Raw genomic sequence first — 26128 nt, 5'->3', positions numbered from 1 at the left:
TTACTTATACACGCGTCTCTTTTTGCCTTTTTTGGCTGATCCTAAACCCGCGATGACTTTTTAGAAACGAATCATTCGACCCAGTCATTTTCATCGTCATCGTTTTATCAGACGCACCGTTTCAGTTTCTCTCGAGTAGTACTATGATTGTTGTATGTGTGTGTACCGAATTACACTCTATATATTTCCTATATGTAATACCTATATCATGGCGCTTATCGTGAGGGTGCAAGCAAAAATTCCATCGGCTAATCCAATCCCATTTTAGTCCGTAAATCATCCTTACACGCACAGGCAACGGTATCACATTCATACTTTAATGAAGAAAATCAACTTCACAATCTACGAATTCTGTGGAAGCCGAGTTTGATCGTATCTAACATCTAATTCAGATTTTCTCGTAGGTTCGAAGCTGATTGCGAAGCCATTCCAAAATGAACCGCACATATATGTAATTATAAGCCACCACTAATTTTGCAATATAATGGCGCTCTGTTCTCAACTATGACATACCACATCAATTTGCGATCGAGCATGCGCTTTTGTAATTTGATATGTATTACGGATATTAATCGTTGTCTTTTTCTTTCTTTCCTTTATTTATTGCGATCAGCAATTACATATTAGCCCGTACCGTTTAATTATACATATATACATTTCAATGTATCTATATATGGAAACATTAGTGTCAGTATAATTTTACATAATATTGCCTTGCGTGTAACAGTTCTATATCATCATCTCCAACGAATAATCCTTCGAAGTATCAAAATTTCACGTCGCAATCATCATCCCCCCGTCATCATCACCCTCATGATAAGTTGAAACATTCGTCGCATTTGATTTTTCACTAAACGCGCGGGCGCGTTTCTCGAGACTTATCCCGAGAGAGATCGATATATTGCACGTTTATACCTACACGTATATATCCAGAACGGGCTGGACGGTTCAGCCACTGCCAAAAGCTCTTTTTTCTCTGCAAGCTCCGCATTCGTGGTCCGGGCTGTACGCAAAAGCCGAGTGAAAGCAACGATTGCAATTTTCTAATGCTTCGACAGCATCGGACACGAGACATTACACTAATTTCTCCGGCATAATGAGACTTTCGCTTAACCGCGAAAAAATTCACAAAGCTAGAGTAAGTTAAGGATCGCGATTAACGTAATTTTCTTCGTTATTTTTCCTCGCGATGATTGCACTCGAGTGCTTATCTCGCCGAAGCCCGAAAATCGAAATATCGACCACGAATACGGACTCGAAATAATAATTCGGCGATGAGCACCGAAGATCGCGATCAGAGCAAGGATCAGAAGAGAGCCGACGGAAGCTAGAGGAGAATGACATGAAGGGTCGAGAGACTCCGGAGAGAAAGGACGCGGGATGTCACTTCGCGAACGTTGTCGATCAAAAGGCAGAAAAGAAAGGAAATTGTAAGGAAGAGGCACGACGCGTATAGTATAGAGTCAATTGATCGCCTCGTGTCGTCAAAGAAGAGAAATTTTCCCCGCTACCTTTCTCTCTCTCTATCTCTCTTTGCTTCTTTCATTTCGTGTCTCCGACCCTAAAACAATTCTCGCGCGATACGGTAACCGCGCGAACGATGGGGACAAAGCCGGGACAAAGTCATTGTGACGGAAAGAATAAGAAAAAACAAAAAAAAAAAAAAAAAAAAGAAAAGAAAAATGACAAAGACTATAAGAAAAATCGTGGGCGTCTCTTGTCCTCCTCTCTCTCTGTGTTTTCTGTAGGTCGACAAATCTAAACGCGTGCGGCGAGTCAGTCTCGACGCTGACCCGTTGCAGCCCGTTGAATCCGCAACTACCACCACCACCACCACAACCTCTTCATCAATCACCACTTCCTACGCAAGTAACCACCCCCGCCACTGCCACCTCGGAGCCGGTCCACGAGCAGGCCCCCCCGAATCGTGATCGTGACCATCACGCACTCCATCTCGATAATCGAGATTACGAGAGCGTGTTTATCATAGAGAGGCGGAACAGTAAGCCTAACCTCCGCTAGCCACACAGAAAAAAACCAAGTACTATCACTACTACTACTATTACTACTACTACTACTACTACTACTGCTACTACTACTACTACTACCACTACCTATTACCGCTACTATTACCGCTACTACCGCTACTACTACCATCACTACTACGTATCCGAGACCACGGTTGCTCCCAAGAACCACGAAAATAAGCTCCCGCCGACGGTATACGTATATGTGTTTGTGTGTGTATAAACACGAGCGGTCCGTCGATCGATCGAACGAATCTGTCAGATCGATTTCACAAAACAAAACAAAAATCTCCATCGATCGTCGTCGATCCACCTCGGTCGATCGAGCGAGCGAACGCCAATTGCCGGTGGGAACATGCCCGTTACTACTAGTACCGCTACTACTACCACTACTGCTACTACTACCTACTACTATGCGAGACTACAGCTCTGCAATGTTACCTGCTAGGACCTACTAATATACCACCTACTATCTACTACTACTACTTAGGATGATTGTCATGACTGTAGATGAGATCTGCAATACAGGCAAAACAGCTAGGAGTTCACACTAGTAACATCCAGTCAGTACCCTAATACCTTCGTTCGGCGGCCTTAGGGAGTACATAGATAAGGGATCGAGGCGGTAGATATTGGTTTTTTTTTCTTTTTCTTTTCATTTCTTTTCCGCCGATTTTTTCCGCACAAAAGACTCGCGACACCTCGTTTTATGCATATACTCACTGTATTATAGATCTTCGTTGCTTCTTTCACGTTTCGTTTCGCGAGATGAACTACGGGAGTGAACGCTCTAACGCGGTTATATTTGCTTCCTTTTTATTCTACATATTATATTGTACTTTACTCATTTCTCATCGCTCTGTTTTATTACGTTCATATATATTTCTTCGTTTTACTCAGAATTTTTATTGTCATAAATTATTATTAATATTATATTACTTTATACTCTTTGACTCAATCTCTATTCTCTGTTTTATTCTTCGTATTATTGCTCCTCCGTGAATCACATTTTATGATACCTTTGTGCAAACTTCTTTAGAAAATTATGAAGCGTTTAACTCATTACCTTTGTGTTAATGCTTAATTTACTTTTTCATTATTAAGCGGTAATTACCAATTTGTACTCAACGCAATATCCATTCACGTGGTCATTCTGAGGAATAACTTTAATCTGTGAAAGACTGTAATTATTCTATATTGCTCCTGATATTTTTTAAATGAAAAAAATGTTACATTTATTATCGTTTCTGTATACAAATACTGACTTTTTCAGATAGGTTGCGTCTCTTAAATAATTTAAAGAATTTCGACATCTCTTTTCGCGTAAAGTTTCTAAAGTTTTTTTATCTCTCTATGCATTTTTTTTTTATATATCGCTATTGTATTCTTTGTCATATTTATACTCACATCTTTCATAATTCTCCATATCAAATTTTGATTTATATATCTATTAATATCTAAACTTTCTATCATTCGTACTTCTTTGGCTTTTTACAATATTCGACACAATTGCAATATTTTTCAGAGTATGTCATGAAATTTCAGAGTTTTCTCTTCTATAAATACTTTTATCCATTTATACTTTAATTATTACTACCTTCCAGATAATTATATCACAAATATGATACTAAAAGGTATATTATTCTGTTAATGCGTTCTCTTATTCATTCACTACAAATCATTACTATATCGCTTGATTTTCACTAATGCTTTTACCTATCACTTTACCATGTTTAATTAATTTAATCATTAACTGACAAATAAATTTACGGCTACTCGATGTGTTATTCACGTTAAATAAATATTGTTCAACTTCATTTCTTGAGTTACATTGTTGCTCTCGAAATAATAATCTCTCTCTTGATATGAAAATGACTCGTATTTTTTTAAATTAACCATCGAGTTTCCTTATAACAACTTTCTTTATTATTTTACTTGTATCGCGCAACACAAAGATTTCTCTCTCTTAAATATTTCTTCTTAGCATTCATTGAAATTCACTTCATAAGCAATTAATAGAAAGTTACTGGTGTATTCTCATAATTTCGCGTATTTTTAAAATGCAACTATCAAAATTTTCAGAAGTAAATCGTATATCATTTAAAATATTTATTATAAAGAGAGAGATTATCCAGTAGCTTGCTATACATTTCTAGACTATTTAACCAACTTCGTGCATGTTATTTAATCATGTTTGTAATGTCTTTTTTATTAAAGACAAGCTATATATCAACAGCTGTTGAAAAATTTCAAAGTACACATTTCATCGATACCGGGCTTATGCTATATATCTTCACATTAGTAATCTTATTTCGTCATATTCACAATATTAATCAATCTTTACATCTGCTATTTTCACAGTATTATCTAATACAATGCTCTATCCATCTCTATTTCTTCATACATACACAAATCGCATGCAAGTATCACTTTTGCTCAGTCAAACACAAAAAGCAGTATTCCGACAATTGGTCGTTATGAAGGAGAATATACATATATTTTGTCAGAGGGTTTTGTCGAATGAAAAACTTGGATTCATCAAGTTTCTGAAGCGGCGCACAAACGGCGCGTAGAGCCGCAACGATTTATTACGGCCAGTCGGAGCTCTAATTCAAGCTTCTTGTGTTATTTGATTGTTTCCAGTCTGTCGATTCTAGACGACCAATAAACAGACACGCTCACGCTTACACGCGAACACTCAGCAATAAGCAGGGCGGAGATAGGTAAGCCGCGCTCGTTGCGGCCACGCGAAAACTCTTGCATCCATCATATATATACATCTACCGTTGTCGTATTTTTATATACCTGTTAATCGTTCACGATACATTCCTGCATTTCTCCCCCGTTCAGTCCAACTCGAGTCGATATTTATACATTTTTCAATCTCTCGGTCCCTCCTTTTATAAATCTGTAATATCTCATTATCACTTGATTTTTCTATCAACGGCACTTTTTCATTTATCGCGATACATACATTTCTCGTTTTTCCATTTTCTTCGCAAGATCGAGTGCTTCCCCGACGAACAAGAATTGCGAAAAAAAACTCGATCGCATTATTCAATCAATCTTTGTAGCGTGTCGCATTATTCTCGTGTGAGGATTATTTTTTATCAAAATAAATGATACTCCACAAATCATATTAATACGCCGATGTAATCTCTTTATTTATTATGAAGCACTCGACTGACCATTCATATATATCTATATATATATATATATATATATATATATATATATATATATATATGTGTGTGTGTGTGTGTGTGTGTGTGTGTGGGTGTGATATCATACATTACTACATATTTCATTGTGTCTTTGTTAAAAAATACCTTGTAAACGAAAAAAAAAGTATATGTACCCGTTGCAGATTTTTGTCCACTTCTGATATTAAATCCGATTAGTCGATTCGATGTATGCCACGGCGGTGAAAGCGCGTCTCTTCACCGACACCTATACGACACAATTTATCTATTTGCTCCCTAACACCACCGCCTAGAAGTAACGTTCGGTTATTTAGCGTTATATTTCTTATTATTACCGCCACGATATATTGTTTTTTGTGAATGTAATCGTTGTGTTACAACATATTCTCTCTCCCCCATCTTTCCTTGCTGCCGGACCCGATGAAGGAGGAGAAAAGGTGACGAGTTTCGGAGCACCAAAATTCACAATTGCTACATATATTCACTGATCAAAGTCTAAAGTACAGAAAATCGTGCAAAAAAAAAAAAAATAGTAAATTCTATGAGAACGAATCAAAATTTTGTTCGAGTAAAAAAAGAGAGTATATACAAGAGAGAAATATATAAGATTCTCGTTTTATGCAAAAAAAATTAAAGAGAGAATTCACTGCCGAAACCATCCACAACCCACGTCACGCCCGATCACTCGTGCACCGGAATGCGCATGCGCATGCCTTCCCTGCCTGCATCCGTTATTTGTTATTATACGTACAAGTATAATTAATTATCTTGATAATTATCTTGCCATATATATATACATATATATATATATATATATTTAACTTGAACATTGGCATTTCCGTTTGTTCTAGTACTTTATTTAACTTTTGTTCGTTAACGTTGCGTGTTTTTGCCGTTCATGTTGCACGTATTTGCTGTACCGAGCGGCCGATGGATCACGTCGGAGGAAGAATAATTTGAAAAACTCGTATCTCGTATATCTCGGTGAGATATTTAATTAAACAAGAATGCTCCTCCATGGACGAGAGCACTGCTTTACAAATAAATCCACGTGTACAATGAAAACGAGTACTGAAATTTCCCGATGTCGCAAAAACTTGTGGATATAAATTGGATTAAAAGAGAGAGAGAGAGAGATACAGTTTCTATTTTCATATCAAACACATGTCGTTCGCAATAACATAATAACCACTACTGTGAGTGTCTCTTTGCTTTCGTGTCATTTGTGTCGTACACGCTAGAATTTGCAAGAACCGCTTACGCTGTTGAGAGAAATTTCGGTACTCCGTAAGAGAACTTCCTCCGACGATCTCGATCGGACCGTATCCGCCGATCACCACCGCCGCGATCGCTCTAACGCTCCTTCTGTCCTACCCATAGACCTAGAAAAAGCCGAGTACCAGGTTTAAGCCTCCTGAAGGAGATCCTGAGTCCGGATACCCCGGACTCGTGCCGCTGTCGTCCGCTGGGCAAGATCTCGCGGGCGGCCGACGGTCGCTTCGTCGTCGCGGACTCGGTTCTCAGCTCGGCCAACAACAGCATCCTGGACGTCTCGAGCAGCGACGACGGCGGGTTCCTGCCGAAGCAGCGGATCAAGTCCTCGTGGCGACGCCCGCTGGTCGGCATCAGCCAGCTCAGCCTGAGATCCGATGGTAGCGGAGTATCGATAGGTCCTCTGCCGTCGGCCTATCATCACCATCATCACGGCGCGATCAACTCCCTGGCGATCCCGGCCGTGAACGTCTGCGCGATCGCGTCGCCCAGGTTCCTCGCCAGTTCGCCGAGCGGGACCCAGGTGCCCTGGAGCCCGCTGTATTTCAGCGATCTCAGCTCGGTCAAGCAACCATCCTCCGGCGAACGTTCCTTCCCGACGCCACCCGGCTACCTGCAGCTCCGTAGCGTGCACCAGCGATACAGCCAGGAGTTACCGTCGCTCAAGGCGATCCACGCCGAGTCCAGGCGATTCGTGCCGGTTCAGCCGCTGGCGACGTCATCGCCGCCGCAGCCAGCCGGACGACCCAGAGCGAGGCTGCCGCCGAGACACGCCAGGCACGCCCGATCGGCGCCGGAGCTCGCGGCCTCGCCCGATCTGGAGACCTCACCCGAGAGTAGATCGAGCAGTTCGGGTTTCGGTAGTAAGAACACCTCGCAGCAGAACCAGAGCTCGAGGAGCGGTAGCACGGTCGCCGAGTGGCGACCGCCACCCTACAGGCCACCCCCACCGCCTCTGGTGGGTCGCTGGCTCGAGCTTCAGGACCAGGCCAAGGTGGGGCATACGCACATACAGAACGCCGTGGACGCCGGCAGCGTCGACGGCCATTACGAGTTCGATCCGGTGTCGTGCACCCCGACGCCTACATCGGCCTCGACGCCCACGCGGGAAGAGAGACCGCCGATGCATCAGATCCACGCCATTCACGTTCCCCACATCCATCAGGTGCACACGGTACATCATCAAGCGCCGAGGTACAGCAGGGAAAATATAGAGGCCAGAGTACAAGCGATGAAGGAGGAGTTCCATCAGTTTCGCCAGCGACAGGCGAGAAGAAAGCAGAGCGCGCACTTGGAAAGCGCGTGTTGAGACAGTCGAAAGACCAGATTTTTCATCATCGATCGATCGATGGTTTTAGCGAATAGAGTTCGATACACGATGTGTGGAGAGACAACGCTTCATTCAAGCCGGAACGGTACGGTAGATACGATGGTGAGCAGTGGTCATTATACGGAGGAAAAAATTAACAATTTAAGACGTGACGATGAGTTTACACTTTAAGAGCTGGCTCGGAGAAAGCTAGATTCAAATCGCGATTACAAAGGTTTTGATACTGGCTTTTATCTATCATAGAGAATCGCGTTTCAACACGACGATGACGATGACGACGACATGATCATCACCGAAGACCAATCACCGCAGCACAACGAGGATCATCATCACACGTGATTCCGCATGAGAGGAGTTAAGTCAATTCTAGTAGCTGGACATCCATCTACGAAAGAAGGCTGTTATAAGCATCAGCTCAGGATACATAAGTTTCGCACGACCACGGGAGACAGGAGCGACGTAGTAAAAGAAAAAAAAAACCGTACGTTATAAGACGTTAATAATCCCTTCGGAGTCTCGTCCGAATTAAGAGGACCGTCGAGTATATTCTTCGGGGAAAATAATCTCGATATCATTTACCCAGCGACGCTCTACGACCTCGGTCGCGCTGGGACAATAATATATAGAAACGAAGTGCGTAAACGAAAACGTTCGCGAATCCGATTATTATATTGGTCATATCCCGCGTACACCAACCGCGCCTACGTCCGGTTTAGAGGACCGTGATTTTTAACGTTATTATATAATATTGTAGAGGAACACATACTGACAAGTTTACACAAGGACGAAAATAAAGGGAGGACATTTCTTTTTTTTTTTTTTTCATTTTTTTTTCTATTCAGTGGAACTGTCTTAGAGCTAGGAAAAGTGCGCAGAGAGAAGATGACAACACTCCCGGCTGGCTCAAAGGGATGCTAATATAAATAAACGAGACGTCGTCCGCATCGCAATCGGGACGAGAGGGAGAAGAAAGAAACGGAAGGGAAGGAAAAAAAAGAAAGCGAGAAAGGAATAGTTACATGCGTTTCGGCATGATACTCCAAAGAAACTGTACCACTGTACATGCTCCGTATACCTTTTAAACGAAATGTAAGGTTAAATTTAATCGTACACTGTAAGTAATAATTAAAGAAAAAAAAACGAAAGAGAAAAACAAAAAAGTAAGATAATCGAAGAATTACACAACACATACACACACACACACACAGAGAGACAGATACACACATACAAAATAAATAATTATATCGATGAGCAATGGACTCGAAACGTGATATTAGGCCGAAGCTTGCCTCGAGATTGCTTAAGGACTCACTCGTACTGCACTGCCTGTTTAGGGTTTCGCTAGCGACCCAACATATTATCGGCACAATAATTTTTCTTAAGCAACGTAAAACGAGAATAAGAATAACGTTCTATGAATCTACGCGCGTTCGGCCGGTATAGCGCGACAATTGCACGCGCACGCTCGTCATCCGGAGATCTACCGGTCGTCCTTTTCGAAATTATGTAGATTAGCGATGACGCGAGCACGTTGAACGGACGACGGACTCTCGATCGGATTCGAAAGAAAAAAAAATAATAATAATAAGGAAAATCATACACGAAGGAGAAGAGGAGTCTTTTTTTCTCTCAACGAACTGCCAATAAAGAAGATCCGATCGCGCGCTCGGATTGATCTCGTGCGAAAGGAGCGTCGACGTTGAATAAATAAGTAAAACTAAAAATATATATTTAAGCGAGGAGAAGAGGACGACCGATAGAGAGAGAGACACGCGACCGTCATCAACCGGAAGAGGCGTGCGCGTGCACACACACGCGCCGATCACGCCGGAATTCGTGTGTGTGTGTATTAGGGAGGAAAGGGAGTTATATAAAAACACACAAAAATCGACACACTCATTCACACGCGACAGCGTGTATATAAATATACACAATTATACGCTGCAGAGACACACACACACAGACATACGAACACAGAGGACACACACAATATGAGAGAAGCGTTCTTCGAGACCCACCTAATTCTCACCAAACGCATCAGATCATCTCGAGTCTCGTGAGATCGGGGGCCGGCGATCGCCGATCGAGGGGGTTTTCGGGGCGAATCTACGGGCTAATTCAGTGTCGAGCTGCGCGACCTAACGCGAGAACGTGTCCCACGTGTTTCGCGGACACGTCCACGATTAAGGAGAGACCGGCGGCGCACTCGCGTTCCTCTTACCCTTTTTTTCTAAACTCTCTCTCTCTCTCTCTCTATATATATATATATATAAATATTATATATATTATACATACGGGCGACCGTGAAGACACCCCACGTGGAATCGCGATCGGCCCGGCCCGCGACCCCAGGCATTTTACTTTCTTTATAGTACAAACACTTATTTATATATACGTACGCATATTATACATATTTATTATAAATATTAGCAAGGGCCCTACACTCTCACGATTCAACTATACTTCGACGAACCGTAATGGCGAGAGGAGAATGAAGAAGAAGAAGAAGAAGAAGAAGAAGAAGAAGAAGAACGATGATGATGATGATAATGAGTAAGGAGTGGCGGTGAAACGTCACTTCCGTCGAGACGGAACGCTCTGTACAATTTCGTTAAAATACGCATATATGCATGCGTGCGTGCGTGCGAGAGAAGATGAATGTTGCGGAATGATGAGGCTGAATGAACGGAGTGCGAACGCGCGACAGTGTATGGGTTAGAACGCGAGAGCAAATGCGGTTGTTGAAACACAAGACGAAGCATAATGTAACACACACGATCACGCAGAGATATAAAGCAAAAGAATAAAAATAATAAAAAAGAATACGATAAAAAAGTTACGGAGGTGACGCGAAAGAGTACCAATATTCTAAAGTAATTCTAATGGTTGAATTAATAATTTGATAATTAATTGATATTGTAAATCGTAAACGATGTAGCGTGTAGCGTATTAATCAACGAGATCGACGAGAACGCGGCGAGTATTTATTAATTATTATATCCGCGCGGAGGAATAATTATGATAAAAACGGGGGAGGTGGTACACCTTGTGAAGAATTCGCGCTGAAGGGATTCCATCATCGTGAAAGATCGTTGACATATACGTTATTATTAGCGATATACATAAACGTATCGGGCGCGTGAGAAGATGCATGTAATGCTGAAAGGTGTCAAGGGAATAGAAATAAATTTTTCTCGGATCAATCGCGGGGACAAATCTCGCGTGGACGCTGAGATGAAACGCTTTCGGCAAAGTGGTGATAAAATAAAACGCTTTGTAATCGTACACGAAAGATATACACACCCTCTCCCTTCGACGAATGAATGGATGCAAACAAGAGGAAGAATCGCGTACGTGAGAGAAGGTGATCCAACCGATATATAGATGTATAAGTAACGTGTAGATATATATCATAGTTAGATACAACGATCTCAAAAAAGGTCACGCTGTATGAACGATCGCGATAAATGTGCGAATGAATGAAAGGCGCGTAAAACGAAGAGAGAAAATGAAAGTGAGAGAGAGAGAGAAAAGTAAATGAAAGAAGAGCGTAAGAAAGCGAGAGACAGAGATGGAGAGAATTTTGAACGATCTTCCGCGTTATCCTCGAGCCTACGTAGCGCGAAAAAAAATGGCTCATACGACAAGATGAATATGTTCGAAACATGTTCGATGACGGAAAAGTGAGTCTAGGGAAACTGTGAAAGTATATCGTGGTTCTGTTGCGCGAGAGAAAGATTAGGAAGAAAGAACAGGATTATAGAATGAAATGACAGTTTTTCGCTTGACGGCGTGTTTATGGATAATATGGTTGAATCGTGAATCCGTTCGTGTAAAAAGAAAAGAAACTTCATCATCACCCCCGTCACGTTATACTTTTGTTATTCGTTCGCGAATTCCTTTTTCATGACCCGTGTGGATTGATTTGTTTGTCGTTGTCATCGCGCGTTTTGCGTTTGCGTATCCTCGCCAGCATCGCAATTTAATCTCGCGCGAGTTTGTGAGCGAAACGTCGTGATTCGTGGATTAATTCATTCGAGTGTTTCGTTCGTTATTGTACCTGAAAGCCAATCGCGGCATGACGCATTGTTTGTAATTCGCGAGCGAAATTCCGCGGCCTCCTCGAAGCAGAGACGTTCGCCGAGAGATTTTGACATTTCGCGATTCATGGCAGCTTCTCGACACGTTCAACAGTCGAAACTTGCGCTTATATTTCGCTTATTAATCGGTTCGTGTTAGAAAAATTCTAATTGTAGATAGTTATAAATATGTATTCCGCATAAAATGCAATCGCGCAACTATTGTGACTATTCGCAAAAAGCGAACGCTTGACAGATACGACGATGACAGATTGCAAATGAAGCATTAGATAAGTATGTAAAAATTCATAGTTAGTAAATCTCTCTCCGCGATCTCTCATATTTAAATCACGATTATTGTAAAAACCTTGAAAATACTTTAGTACATCCGCAATAATAAATATTCAGCGTCTTTAGTGACAGAGATTTAAATTGCAAAAAGCGACGATACTGCTTCGAGGTAGTACAGTGCGCGCGTAAGAGATGAATATTTGATTCGAATAGCACGTGTAAGAGATGCTAATTTGACGTGAAATATGCCAGTGTCGTACATTACCGCGATACTATATCGGTCGAATAAAATCACGTCCCTCGGTCGAACGCGAAACGCACGTTCATGTCAAATCCAACCAAATGGCTCTCGGGTACTGCGTTTCTCGCTTGGATCTGCGATTATCTGACTCGCTTCGAATCTCTTGAGTTTGACAATCTTACGAGATGATATTTTCTGGCAATATAATATTTTAGAATTTTTATTTCATTTTTTTTTATCTTAAGTCTGTACGCTCTCTCGCAAAATTTCAAGATTGTCGCAGTTCCAAGCACGGCATTACGTCATCGTACATTGGCAATATTGCTAATAATATTTGTTACGAACTGAAGGAAAAAGATAGAGAGAGAGCAAAGAATTTTTTTATATTCTTCTAGATTATATATCTATTATATATATATATTTTTTTTTGTTTCTTGTTGAGTCGTTTCAGAATATACTTCCACACTTATAATCGTTAGCCTTCTCACGCCCTACATCGAATTGCTTCTATACACACATGTAACGTTCTTCTGTACTGTCTATCCTCACTTCCGCTTATTCTCGACTATATCCGCCGTCAAAAAAAAACTTGTACACGGTGCGTTAAATCGTTTCGTTGTCACTTTTGTAAATGCTCGTTGTTCACCTCCATACCCAGTTTAATTGAATGATCTATGCTTTCTCGCGAACCCCCCCACGAGAACTCCAAGACGTACTAACTTAGGACAAATTGTAGACAATTTATTATTAAATAAAATGAAAAATAAATCGACATTTGAAACGAAATAAGCAACGTTTCCAGCACACTTGCATTGCATTGATTAATATATCCCATCAAACATATGTATTCCCTTGACAACGATCAATTTCGATGTTGCACTCCTGTGACATATCAAAACTTTGATTTTTAAATATTTCTGAGAGTATATATTTCCAAAGATTTGACAAGAACGTACGATATAATCAAATTAATGATATAACAGCTTAACATTATAAAACTAGAGAAAAAAGAAAAGATATTTGTTAGATTAATATAAAAATATACATTTCATAAAGCAACTCATTCGCCTGCAATTATCTTTTACAGAAATGCAATTGCATTACAGGTACATATTAAAAAAATACTACATTGATGAATATTAAATAATATTTATAATTATATATTGGAAATTAATGTACATCACATTATTTGATCACATCGTTAAATCAATTTATAAGATTAACTATTCTCTTTTTTAACTTGAAATTTGCACATTTGATAAAAATAAAATAAAAGATGAAATTGTGCTGGTCACGGCCAGAATAAAAAAATCGAATCACTAGGCAATTATCGCACATTATTAAGCTGTCAGATAAATTAAAAATTAATCTACATTTTTTATATATTCTGTATGCGATATAAATATAACTAATTATAAAAAAATAAAATATCCGTAAGATAACTAAAGAAGACAACTTGTATAAAACACGAAACAGTCTTTAAGTGAGAATAGATTTTAACGTCTGATAAACAAAATTATAAAATCACGACGCAACTGTAATTTCCTTGAGAAACTATATGAATGTTAACTGTCACAAGAAGCATTTACGCAAGACGTCTACGGCACTGATTAATGAAAATTACCGTCATTTCCATTATTCTCCTCGACATATGTCGCGATGTTGTACCAAAAACTAGAGCGCGGTGTTTCATTGCAAAAAATCTTTTATCTAAAAATATCTCTCTTGCTTCTTGATACGTTGATACAGATATCATTTTTATACCGTCTACAAATTTTCAAGAAGCATAAATCGTTTCGGAAGACAGAGTATATTGCATAGATAAATTATTCTTCAGCTACTACCTATAATCTACTCTGTATGATATTTCCCTTACAAAGGAGATCATATATTGCATTTTTGTGATAAAGTACTTGAATAATCTGTGACAACAGTTCGATTACTTAGCATCGAGAAAATATGCTCATAAATCGTCTTATACATTATATATTTACTGTAGAGATGTCTATTATTATGAGTCTCTCAAGAGCAATACGGTTTATACGAAAATTATATTTCTATTGTATATATTAAATAATACATTACATGAAGAGTATCGCAAATAGTACAAAAAATTATTATTTAATTGTCACGTAAAAATCAACAAATTATAAATAGTTTTATTTTCTAACAATACGATAATTTGTGCAAATATCGATTAATAATGCAAGAGCGATTATGGAGAGATTATGCGGCACGAGATACTAATGATACAGAATGATCCACTGGAATAAATCATCCCCACCAACGACTCACTCTGAAAGAGATATTTTGCAATGGCACACGATCGATTCGAACCACGAACAGGACAGGTGGACCAGGAACGAGCCGTTCCCTCTTCTGCTCGCGTCAACGATGAAATAATACGGTCAGTATCATTATGCACGCATTTATTTCCAGTGTCCCGGGCACGTCCAATCCTGAATCGTGATCCATGCGAATGGATCCATTATCTCAACAGCATGACAAGGCTGTGGGCAGTCTGCTAATGCGGCAAGGGACGGATGTGACGTAATCTGAGGTCACCCACGCGCGCGCGACTGCTCCGATACAGTTTCGTCGTGCGACTCCGGTGCAGGAACCTCATCGGAAATCGATGATCCCTCAATCGTGCGCGAAATGCATTTCGCCGATTTGACATTTGCCATTTCGGTTAAGCTATATATTTTTACGACAGTAAAGAGCACTTTGCAATCTGCTCGATAAATCGCATCACACTGCGAAATAGATCTTTTTGACAACTATTTGTACAAATACATATGTATATGCAAGTGACAGTTTAGCTTATAAATTCTATGCATTAAATGTAAAGAAGAAAGCAGGTACGTCAGTTATTTTAAAATTTTTTGCATTTTTTATTGTCTTTATATACAGATTGAAAACATATATTGCAAATAAATATCGTTTATTTTCTCGATTAAGAATGCGTCGACGCGAAAGGCAGGTTGCCAATTTCATGAACGTAAACAAGTCGTAACCGGAAAACAGCATCTTAGCTAAAAGAGCTCCGTAAATGACAATTACGCGATGTAGACGCATAAATAAAAAGGTTCAAAAGCCTTGCTGACATGTATCATGAGACTTTATTTAATATTCCTTCTCTTTCCTTTTCTCTTTCGTTTTTCTCATATTTAAATATTTTTTATTTCACATTTAAATACAGAATTTAAATTAACATATTTTTTGCGCATTATTATTCATTTAAATAAAATTGATATTGTTTCCAAGTTTCAAGAAGTGAAATAATTTCGCTTTCTCGTTTTAATAAATAAACAATTGTGCCTTTCAATGCAAAGTACGATTGACAAATCTACATTGCAACCGTGTCGTTTAAAGAGATCAAGGATTTGTGTATGTAACCGAGTGTAGCGAACTTTTAATCTCTACTTGTACTGCACGCGGAGCTCAATTCTCTCGAATCAGCTTTGAACCAAGAAGGAACAGCGATGAAAGAGCGCGAGTCGGCGACCGAAGATAAATTGTGAATACAGGTTAATTCTTCCGTTCTCGTTGTGAGAGCACGAACCTCCATACGTTTCAACGACGACACCAAAGATTGCGCATTCTAAAAGATTCTGAAAAGATACCGAGCAAATGTTACTATGACTTAATTATATTCATTATTACTTTCGAGAAACGCATTGTTGTGTCAAGTAATTACTTTCATTAAAATTACATATTAAAAACTATACATGCAAAAAAAACAATGAAAACACTTATGAGAAATTAAAAATATCCACTATCCTCTAATTATCGTTTCATCCCATTCAACGAATAAAATATCGAATTTCTGTAAAAGATAATCTCTTGCAAAGTACACGCTACGTCTTCACATTTCACAACCTACGACAACGTTAATTAAAACGTTACTGCTTCTATATCGAGCGATGCGCTCGTTTCGAGAAAATACAGGGGCTTGGCCGCAGGTTTTTTTACGGGATCGAACTAATTGGGTGTAATAGGCTACGTTTTTTTTTTCCTTTTTGTACAACGTCGTTCATTCGTGTCGTCGTGGGTGTGCCAAAGTTCGCATGCGACGCAAACCGGAGCGTGCACACCGTGCCCGTAAACGTAGAATCGTGATGAATCTCTCTTGTACGTATCCCTCCCGCTTGCATAGCCGGTCCATCCACCCTCGCAGCCCCCTCCCGGTGCTCATTACTCTTGGCTCTTCGTATCCGCTTGGATTGAGCGAGAGCACGACGCGATTACTCGATTTAGTGTCGCCTCCGGAGCATTCCATGGTGAACCAACCTCGTCTCGGATCGAACCGTGTGTCGTTTGACAGCGACACCGGCGCGTAGATTACCTGGTGCACTTTCGACGCGTTCTCCAGAGTCAACGACCCTTATACCGGTGTCCCGAACGAAGCTCTGAATCAGGACACAGCGGTGATCAATTGCGATTCAACGTCGCTTGAACAGTCAAATCGACGTTCGAAAAAAATCGCGGGATAACCGGAATAAACGAAGACGAGGAAAGAAAGTGTTCGGAGACAAATTTAAATTTTCGAGAGCTGATTTGGAAGAAGAGCACGAGGATAGTCACGCACATTTATGGCGTGACACGTCAGTGTGCCGAGAATTGAGCCAGAGGGTGGTCGCCGATGTTCGATGAGTGCGAGTGGTGACAGATGTGTCGGTTGTTGTCACGGAGTGTAACCTATCGTCGATTCTGCCTACGCGTTCTTACGATACCGGCGTGTTGACGTGATTAAGTGAAAACGTGAGATATAGGATCGAAACGCGCAAGGATGAACCGAGCCGTTATAGTCTGCAAACTTCTGGCAGTCTTCTTCTGCTATGAAGGTAAGAAGAGAAAGAGAGAGAGCTTCGGAAATAAAGTTCCATATTTTTAATACGTATTTAATTAATAGAATCATATCTCTTATTACTTACCTAAAATAGTGATGAATACAAAATATTTTTTGGGGAGAAGGCAATTTTTGTTATTTATGAGCGGACAATATGTTGTGAAAACCAGCATTACAGACTATCATAAACGGCACAATTTGCTGATTGGCAAGGCGGATTAAATTCAAGATCATCACTCAAAAGTGTTTAGATAAACATTTTGTTTATCCGAATAATTTAGTACGCAATCATCTGTTTATGCGAGGGAACAGATAACAACAACGTATCATTCTGTTAACGCGCTCGATCGTCGCGCATAATCCGGCGGAAAATTACGCAATCTCCGGAAATTAGTCCCAATGCGTAATATCACTTTACACGCGACGTTTTCTCGCGGGCATTTATCCATAATATCCGTCGCCGAAATACGCAGATAAATAAAAAATTGTTCGCAGTAATCGAGATGATCGAGATTTTAAATCGCCGGTTTTTCAGTCTGCAGCTACAATTTAATCCTAGAAGAGGATAAGGAACCGACTTACCTTACCGCCGGGGTAGGAGAATATGCGGTATTTAATTGTGATCTTGATTTTCCACACGAGACGCCGATTCCGTACGTGCTTCAATGGAATCGTCACGTAAGTATAAACTCGTAGAATTAAAGAAAAACGCATAATCTCTTGACCGATGATGCATGCAAACTCCCTCAGGAAAAATATTCTTCGATCGTTTTAAAATTCCGATTACTCTTTTTATATCTCTAATGTAGCGTGTCGGAGATGACATATAATTTAAAAGATAAAGATTATTGCAAAATATGTAGGATATAGTAATGCAAAAAAATTAATATTACATGTATTGCGTGATTGAAATATGTGTTATTATGTCATATGACATTATATGACATTATATGACATTATCTTGCATCGAATACCAATTTGTTACGTAAATATTTATTAAGTCATTATAGAAAAACAAACATGTCTACTAATGTAACATTGATTTTTATATTAATTGCAATATTACCGGCTTGCAAAAAATTAATTTTATTGATATCAGGAAACTTATATCGTTTATTTGAGATGCGTGTTTTATATATACCTATATATATATATATATATATATATATATATATATATATATACATATATATATATATATATATATATATATATAAATTTTTTTATTAATAAAATACAATGAAAGGAAATGTAACGGTAAGAAACATTTTTATTAAAATAAATTCAAGTAAAAAAATAAATATTCATGTTGAGGTCAAAGAGAAAAGAGTGATTCATTTTAGCGACGTACGCATTTAATAACATACCGCACGTAACAATGGTAACACGACGACGTGCGATTGACTGATTGGCGATTAAAGAGCGTTAAGGCAGGCTGTTACTCGGTTAATTTACATACGGACGTACTCGTCGCCTTCCGGCAGAGGCGCGTAGGAAAAACGTTCAAGGTAGGGTAGTTTATCCAATTTCTTCGAAATTATATCTGATTCCGTTGACATGACAATCTATCTCGATCTGGATTTCCATATCTCTCTTCTCGATTTCAAGTAGATATATAATATGAAACGTAGAACGTATTGAATATCTTATGATATACAAAAAGATGCAAAAATATATTCTTATATAATTATATCATTACATCGCTGCCGATAAAATGGTTCCTTGAATCGATTAAAGAAAATGAAAATAACAGATAGACGCTACAATTTGTATCTTGAGAAAACTCTTTTTAACATCGATTTTCGTAAAACGGCAAACAATAATGACTCAATGAGGAATTTGACCGAATGGAAAGTTGCGGATGTCGCATCGGACAAGCGACATGCGACGGAAACAGATTGCACGTGGTCATCGCATAGAATCAAGTGGAACTTAACCTGATTGGTCCCTGATGCGTATGCAAAACAGGTGCTTCTTCCCTCTTCGTCTGTCCGTCGTGGTAATTGGAGTACGGGACGCAAGGCTGCATTATATTTAGTCACGTTCACGTCTGCAGCATGAGGGGTCCAACTAGTGGGTCACTGTTAATGCATTGTCAGATGATTAGAAGCGATTAACGCGATTCTCGCTCCTCTCGTCAAACGTATCCTTATTCCGAAGGTTCATTTTTTTAATTGTCGATGAAAGAGTTTGACTGGCCGACAGATCGGTAAATTAAGAAATGCCGGAAATAACGTAACGAATCTTGAGTCATTAAGCTGCGTACTTCATTAACGTGAGACCTTGCGTGAATACAACTAGAGTTTAACGCACATTATGCTTTTTCGTTGAGTCGCGTGAGTCTTGCATTCCGCGAAAGGATGACCCAATTAACGACCATCACTGCAGTTACTATCAGATTACGCGGTTGTAATTTTCTCAAGGTTCTACCTACGATTGAATTTATAAATCGGTCGTTCGAAGAATTAGATATTCTTTGATTAAAAAAAAATTTTTTTAAAGAAAGTAAGTGCAATTACTTTTCATAAAATACGTCTTTTACAGAATTCAATGACAAGAACTAATTTTTGTATAATTTATCAAAAAAATAGATATCCGGAAGAAATCTTAATAATATTATTCTATAATGCTACAGAGCCGTACAGTATTTTCCTGGTACGATGGACACGTGACGGTGGATATCTCCTACAAGGGTCGCATACACTTGTTGGACGATATCGGACATCGTGGATTTGGTCAGGGTAGCATAAACCTCACGAATATTCGTGAAAGCGATCAGGGTTGGTACGAGTGCAAGGTGATCTTCCCCAATAGAACACCGAATTCTAGACACAATGGCACGTGGTTCCATCTCGCCATCGATGGTAATTCTCGTCATTTACAATTATTTATATTTGCATACAAGAAAAATTGTGTAATGAAATTAAATAACAGAAATTTATATATTTACATAGACTAACATATTTATATAATATATATACCAATTATTACTAATTACATAATTTTCTATGGGGTACAAAAATATACCCCTTAATATGTATTATAAATACATATATCAGATAACACAATAATCTGTTAAATATTACAAAGTATCTGCCATCAATATTATCAATGATGCAATCAAACCTAACATGTTAATGCAATTTGATGCTTAACAAAGAATGACTATTAAATTTGGTCCGATGTGTGCGAGCTAACCGAGCTTATAACTGTGAAATTCGTGCTCTAATTTTTTGGCAAGAGTCTTAAATTTAATTGTTCATTTAAGCATCTCCGACTTCTCTTAAGATCCAGAAGGCAGAATAAAATAATCCATCTTAATTAAAATCTTAATCACTCGCGCTTCCTTTTTCTTATTTGATGCATTGTGTTATTTGTAATTTTATTAAATTATTTTTATTTTTACTAAATCATTATGAGGAAATATTAAAAATAATTATGGTTGTTCTTGAACGAGATTTACATTTTGATTATTTATAAAAATTTTAATTATTTTAAAGAAATTATAGAGTTTAATAAAAGAGAGAAGTTATATTTATAATATTCTCTAACAATAAAATTAAATTTATCGATTGTACTAATTGAATAAAACTCACGAGTATCATCAGTTCAGAAGTCTCGTTTTTTGTAAATTGAATTCTATGACATAATACGAGAGAAGACTGAGTCATTCATATATTCGAACAACAGCTTATTTATCATGATTTACTGCGGAAAGCGAGTATTTTTGTGTTAGAGTTAATTCAAGGTTTTACTCTAAACTAAGCATTACATGTTTCCCATGCGTATTACAGAAATATCGCTCTGAAATAATAACTCATTAAATACGAAATTACCATGCATTTATATACATATAGCTTATATGATGGCTCACAATATTAATTTTAATACTAACGGATTTGTTTGACGCGTTTGCCAAAACTGAAAATGCAAGTGACTTAATTAGTCGTCTCGTGCCGTTAATCCCGCTGATATGAAGCAACCGATAATAATAATAACGATCGAAAGAACATGAGCGAAAAGATATTATGTAACCCCGCTGCTGCTTACTAACCTGAACCTGAGCAGACTCGTTAAATCGTTCAACCTAGGTGCGTCGCCGTTCCCGACGACTGTTGCAGGCGATACTTTACTAATGGTACCACCTGTCAATAAGACTGCCATGGAGGGCGAAAGTGTCGATTTTGAATGTGTCGCTAAAGGCAAAAATACGACCGTAGCGTGGTTTCGTGAAGGAACACCGATTCCGGAAATACAAGTACAAGCATCTTTGTTTTTGATTTAATTCAATCAACAATTAAGGGGATCCCTCAGCAAATGACGAATCGTATTTCTAATTACAAATTTTTATTAGACTTTTAATCTAGGTTTAGAGGATAACAGTGCTTTCTTTCGTGTCCTTTAATCCCAGGGAATGTGTATTTTATTCGTACAAAGTGCATATATTTTATATAAAGCACATATTATGATGAAATTGACAGTTCGTCTGCAATTCAAGATGTTCAAATCGAAATGAAAATAAATAAGAAAAACTGTTATTTCTTATTTTTCTTATCGAATCGAGTTTCCCTGGGATTATTGATGCATATATTGGAATCGTAAAGAAGCATTTTTAATTCTATATCAAATTAAAAAAGAAGATATACTAGAAGTACAAAAATATACGACTGCGTCGATAAAACAGAAATCGAGAGGGATCCCCTTAATACATTAAGATGTATTTCAATGTTTTACAAATTACCGAATTCATTATCGCGATAGGATCTCAAAAGAAGAACGTCTATCGATGCCAACGGAACGTTGATTATAACTTCAGCTGCCATGGGTGACCTTGGGGAATACACCTGCGTGGTGACCGGGGAAAATGGCGACCAACAAAGCGCCTCGGCCTTTCTCAACGTACAATGTGAGTATCGTAATAATATCGCCAAGTGTGACATCGTTCAATTATTTCACATAATCAAGTCTCATTATCGATAATTGGCATCTCCATTTTCTAGATAAGGCAAAAGTAATTTACGCACCCCGGGAAGTCTATCTTCCGTACGGCAAACCAGCCCTCTTAGACTGCCACTTTAGGGCGAACCCGCCTCTTACGAATCTACGTTGGGAAAAGGATGGATTTCTCTTTGATCCTTACAACGTGCAAGGAGTCTTCTACAGGAGAAACGGATCTCTCTATTTTAGTAAAGTGGATGAGACGCACGCGGGAAGTTACAGTTGCACTCCTTATAACGAATTAGGTACCGAAGGGCCCAGTCCTTCGATCACCGTAGTGAGTATCTGTCATCGCTACAAGATCAAAAACGATACAGATCGCAAAAAAAAAAGAGAGAAAAATTTATCAATCAATATTTTTGTCATATCGAGTTAATTATTACAGATAGTTCAACGACCGCCGGTGTTCACAGTCACACCGCAACATTTATACATGCGAAAGCTAGGCGAGAACTTGGAAATTCCTTGCCAAGCCAGAGACGGCGATGATTCGCGTCGACCAACTATCGTCTGGTACAAAGTACGACACCTTGATTGCTAATTAAATACGTTTCATACGTATACGTACCATTTTATAATAAAATAATCTTCTGTTGCGAAAGGACGGAATGCCTTTGTCGCCCGACAGAAGTATCATAACCGGTGGCAATCTTACGATAGAAAGGATCCAAGAACACGATCGAGGATTGTATCAATGCGCAGCCAGCAACGAGGCAGCGACGGTCGTCGCTGATGCTGAGTTAATGGTATTAAACGTCCCGCCTAGAGCGCCGTACAATTTAAGCGCCAACAGCAGCAAAAATGCCGTCACTTTGACTTGGATACCTGGATACGTCCGACCCAAGATGGAGTATTCAGTATGGTAAAATATCTCGGTTGTTCGGTAATAACGATAAAATTAAATTTTGAAGAAATTTCTGTATAATTAATTAAATAAAATACGTGTCTTAATTAAATTCAATTGCATACGTGTCTTGTATGCGCAGGTACAGACCGACGGACACGTCAGAATGGAGAACCATGAAAATTCTTTCGAGAAAAATCACGGAGGCGACGGTCAACAATCTTTATCCGGGACGAGAATACGAGTTTATGGTGTTAAGTCAAGATAAGCATGGGGACGGAATGTTCAGTAAAGCGCTTCGAGTATTCACTCAGCCGAGTAAGCTTATCAACTCTCACTCGAGTAAGATTGTCATCCTCAATCATATTGAAACGTGCGCAGATATACATATGTATGAAGTAAATTAACAAACAATTTCTAGGTTCCATCGATGAGAACTCGGCATCGGAATATCGCAGTCCGCAAGGTGAGTGAAAAAAAAATTGAAGAACAGATTTGATTACATCTCATTGTGAATCGAATATTTGAAAACTATACGAATCATTTTAGAATATGAAAGCATGGGTGCGCCGGTTAACGTAAGGGTTCAAGCAACAGTCGAGGGTTACTTGGTTACGTGGGAACCACCTGAATACGGCAAGAACCAAGTTAGGCTTTACACCGTGAGATGGTTTAGAGGCCCGTCCGAACATTTGTACGGAAGAGCAGAAACAACCGATACTTATTATCTAGGTAAACGATTTGTCAAAAAAAGCCATTCTTTTATGTAACAATTTATTATGTGTAATTATCACTTTAGAAGTTAATTATTATATATTACCGTGTTTAAAAAACAAACAATTGAAATCTACAATTAATATCGTTTCAGTGAAAACTTTGGAGGAGGAAAGCTTCTATACTTTTGAAGTGGCAGCGATGTCTCTTGTAGACGACGTAGCAACTAGTGATCGAGTCGGCATAGAGGTACCTGCTTATCGTCGCAATAGAGCGATTTCCATGGGAATCGTCGCCGGTATAGCTTTTCTGGCAGCAGCTCTAGGAGCTATATGGTGGGCGAGAAAACGGTTTTGTCAGCCGTCTAATGAGAAATAACCGAGCGAACTTGTGGAAAGCACATGTGTGTACTCAAGCAAGATAGTTGTTCGTGCGCATAATCGATTACAAGTATTCACGTCACTCGTGCGAAACAAATCGTTATAACAAGAAAGAACAGCACACATTTCTCGTTCGTGAAATAACACAGAGAAAGAGCGCACGGTTCTATCCAATGCTAATTTGTGCATTTATAAAAAAAAAGATATAGGTTTTTGAAGCCTAGTTAAGGACATGCATAAATAATAAAAAGGAATAGTATCAAATATTATTATTGTGTATGCAACCGAGTGTGAAGAACAGAATTAATATATTAGAGACATGTAGATTCTTGAGTATCACCTGTGTAAGCGATTTGATTTTATTTACCGACCTTTAATCTAAGTTTCTTGAGTGTTCTTGTATCGTTAATTATGTCATACTTTGTGTATCGTTTAACAGCTTTATTAAGTAATTGCACGTTATAAATGGCTAGACTTTATGCAAGTTATAAGTCATTGACCGTCAAATATGAGACTGCGTGTCAAAAGAAATCGTCATTTGTAATACATTTTTTCTTTTTTTATTGTACATAAATTATGCCCATTAACGATATGCACAAATATCTTCTTCATTTCTTCTTACTACTTGTACTGAATTTTATCGACGCAGCATTGTTACATGTATCTGTACATTACAGCAATTACAGTCAACAATAAAGAAAATTGAGAAAATATATCATTATGTCAGTCAGTAATATATATTACTTGTTTCGTAAACATTAAATATATAGTCTACATAATTATATATTTTTTAAAAATTATAAATTTTTCGAAAATAATGTTTATATATATATATATTTTTTTTTTTAATTAGACGTTGAAACATTTAAAAATATAAAAGCGATATTTACACATAATTATGACCTTTTCTTCGGAATAAATTAATTTCTGAAAATGTTCAAAAAATATTTGTACGGTCTTTTAGGAGTATTGATACTCCTAAATTATAGTATTGAGACATGTTTGCTACTATGATCACCTAGATTATATCGTATCAGCGAGAAAGCCACCCGAATTCTATTTAGACACAAAATTGCATCTGGTAATTGGCTCTCCCAATCGATGTACATTTATAACACGTCGTTGTACGAGACGAGCATGATGAAATACCGGGTGTTCTTACCAGTAAGTATACGAGCATTGACAGGCTTCGTAAGCGGTCGGCTGATACCTGGTGATCCACAAAAAGATAGTGTTTCTGCATAAGTGGATAGCTTGACGTCGTGCTTGCCAGAAGATAATGGCTTCTTCCAGTAGCTCGCCATTGGAAAAGCGAAGCGATGTAAACACGAGGCCGCTTATGAAATTTGCATTTCTACGTATACAAAATTATCAACGATAGAAAATCTCTGATGATAGTAAGATCAGAAAACTACGCATCCTTGACCGCAAAAATTGTTACTCAAAAACTATATTATGGTTATAGCTTATTCATTTTTTTTAAAGAATACTTAAAAATAATAATGTTATTACAGATTCACTTTAATTTATAATAGACGTATTTACAAGCGAGTAAAAACCATCCTTAATTGATACCGCTTATTTACCGTACCATAAAAAGATATTGAAAAAATGTACGTATAAATTTCACAATATCTAGTAGTAATTCAAAATACCTATTAATTTTTTTACGTAGTTTGACGTAAATCAATAATACTTTGAATATTTTTTGGTATATCTTGTATATAACACCTATATATACAAATCTAATCATCTAATTGCTGAAATTATAACATTAGTATTACATGTAATATTTTAGAATTATCTGTAATTTGTTGGAAAAATAGCTGCATAATTACTGCATATTGAGTTCAACAACAAATCATTTTAAATAACAAATTAAATATTTAATCATAAA

The 26128-nt window shown here is 38.3% G+C and overlaps 2 protein-coding genes and 1 long non-coding RNA gene across 18 annotated transcripts in view; 2 read left to right on the top strand and 1 right to left on the bottom strand.

Moving 5' to 3' along the window:
* Positions 1–13247, top strand: part of LOC114931426 (protein turtle) — a 219165-nt gene extending 205918 nt beyond the window's left edge. For 13 of the 14 annotated variants that reach the window (XM_029303431.2, XM_029303430.2, XM_029303429.2 and 10 more), the window contains one exon: positions 6611–13247. In XM_029303431.2, the coding sequence (XP_029159264.1) occupies positions 6611–7811 (1201 nt within the window). In that variant the 3' untranslated portion in view covers positions 7812–13247. The remainder of the gene's footprint in view (positions 1–6610) is intronic. The other variant, XR_003819671.2, reaches the window with a different exon arrangement.
* The window catches only part of LOC146722805 (uncharacterized), a 364804-nt gene that overhangs the window by 233160 nt on the left and 105516 nt on the right, over positions 1–26128 (bottom strand). The gene's annotated exons all lie outside the window — the stretch shown is intronic.
* On the top strand, positions 16644–24944 carry bdl (borderless). 3 transcript variants are annotated; one of them, XM_029303508.2, is made up of 12 exons: positions 16644–17290; positions 17831–17973; positions 19931–20159; positions 21387–21553; positions 22057–22201; positions 22296–22570; positions 22679–22813; positions 22896–23155; positions 23280–23455; positions 23559–23603; positions 23687–23869; positions 24006–24944. In XM_029303508.2, exons 1-12 carry the CDS (start codon positions 17236–17238, stop codon positions 24227–24229), a joined length of 2037 nt encoding a protein of 678 aa, XP_029159341.2. In that variant the 5' UTR covers positions 16644–17235; the 3' UTR covers positions 24230–24944. The 3 variants fall into 3 exon arrangements, with proteins under 3 accessions (XP_029159341.2, XP_029159342.2, XP_029159340.2); XM_029303509.2 differs by having other exon boundaries at positions 16645–17290; positions 21417–21553; positions 23280–23479; XM_029303507.2 differs by having other exon boundaries at positions 16645–17290; positions 23280–23479.

Source organism: Nylanderia fulva, unplaced genomic scaffold (assembly GCF_048542155.1).
Source record: "Nylanderia fulva isolate GAGA-0341 unplaced genomic scaffold, ASM4854215v1 Scaffold27, whole genome shotgun sequence".
Classification (NCBI taxonomy): Eukaryota; Metazoa; Arthropoda; class Insecta; order Hymenoptera; family Formicidae; genus Nylanderia; species Nylanderia fulva.
This window is presented reverse-complemented; position numbering and strand designations above follow the sequence as displayed.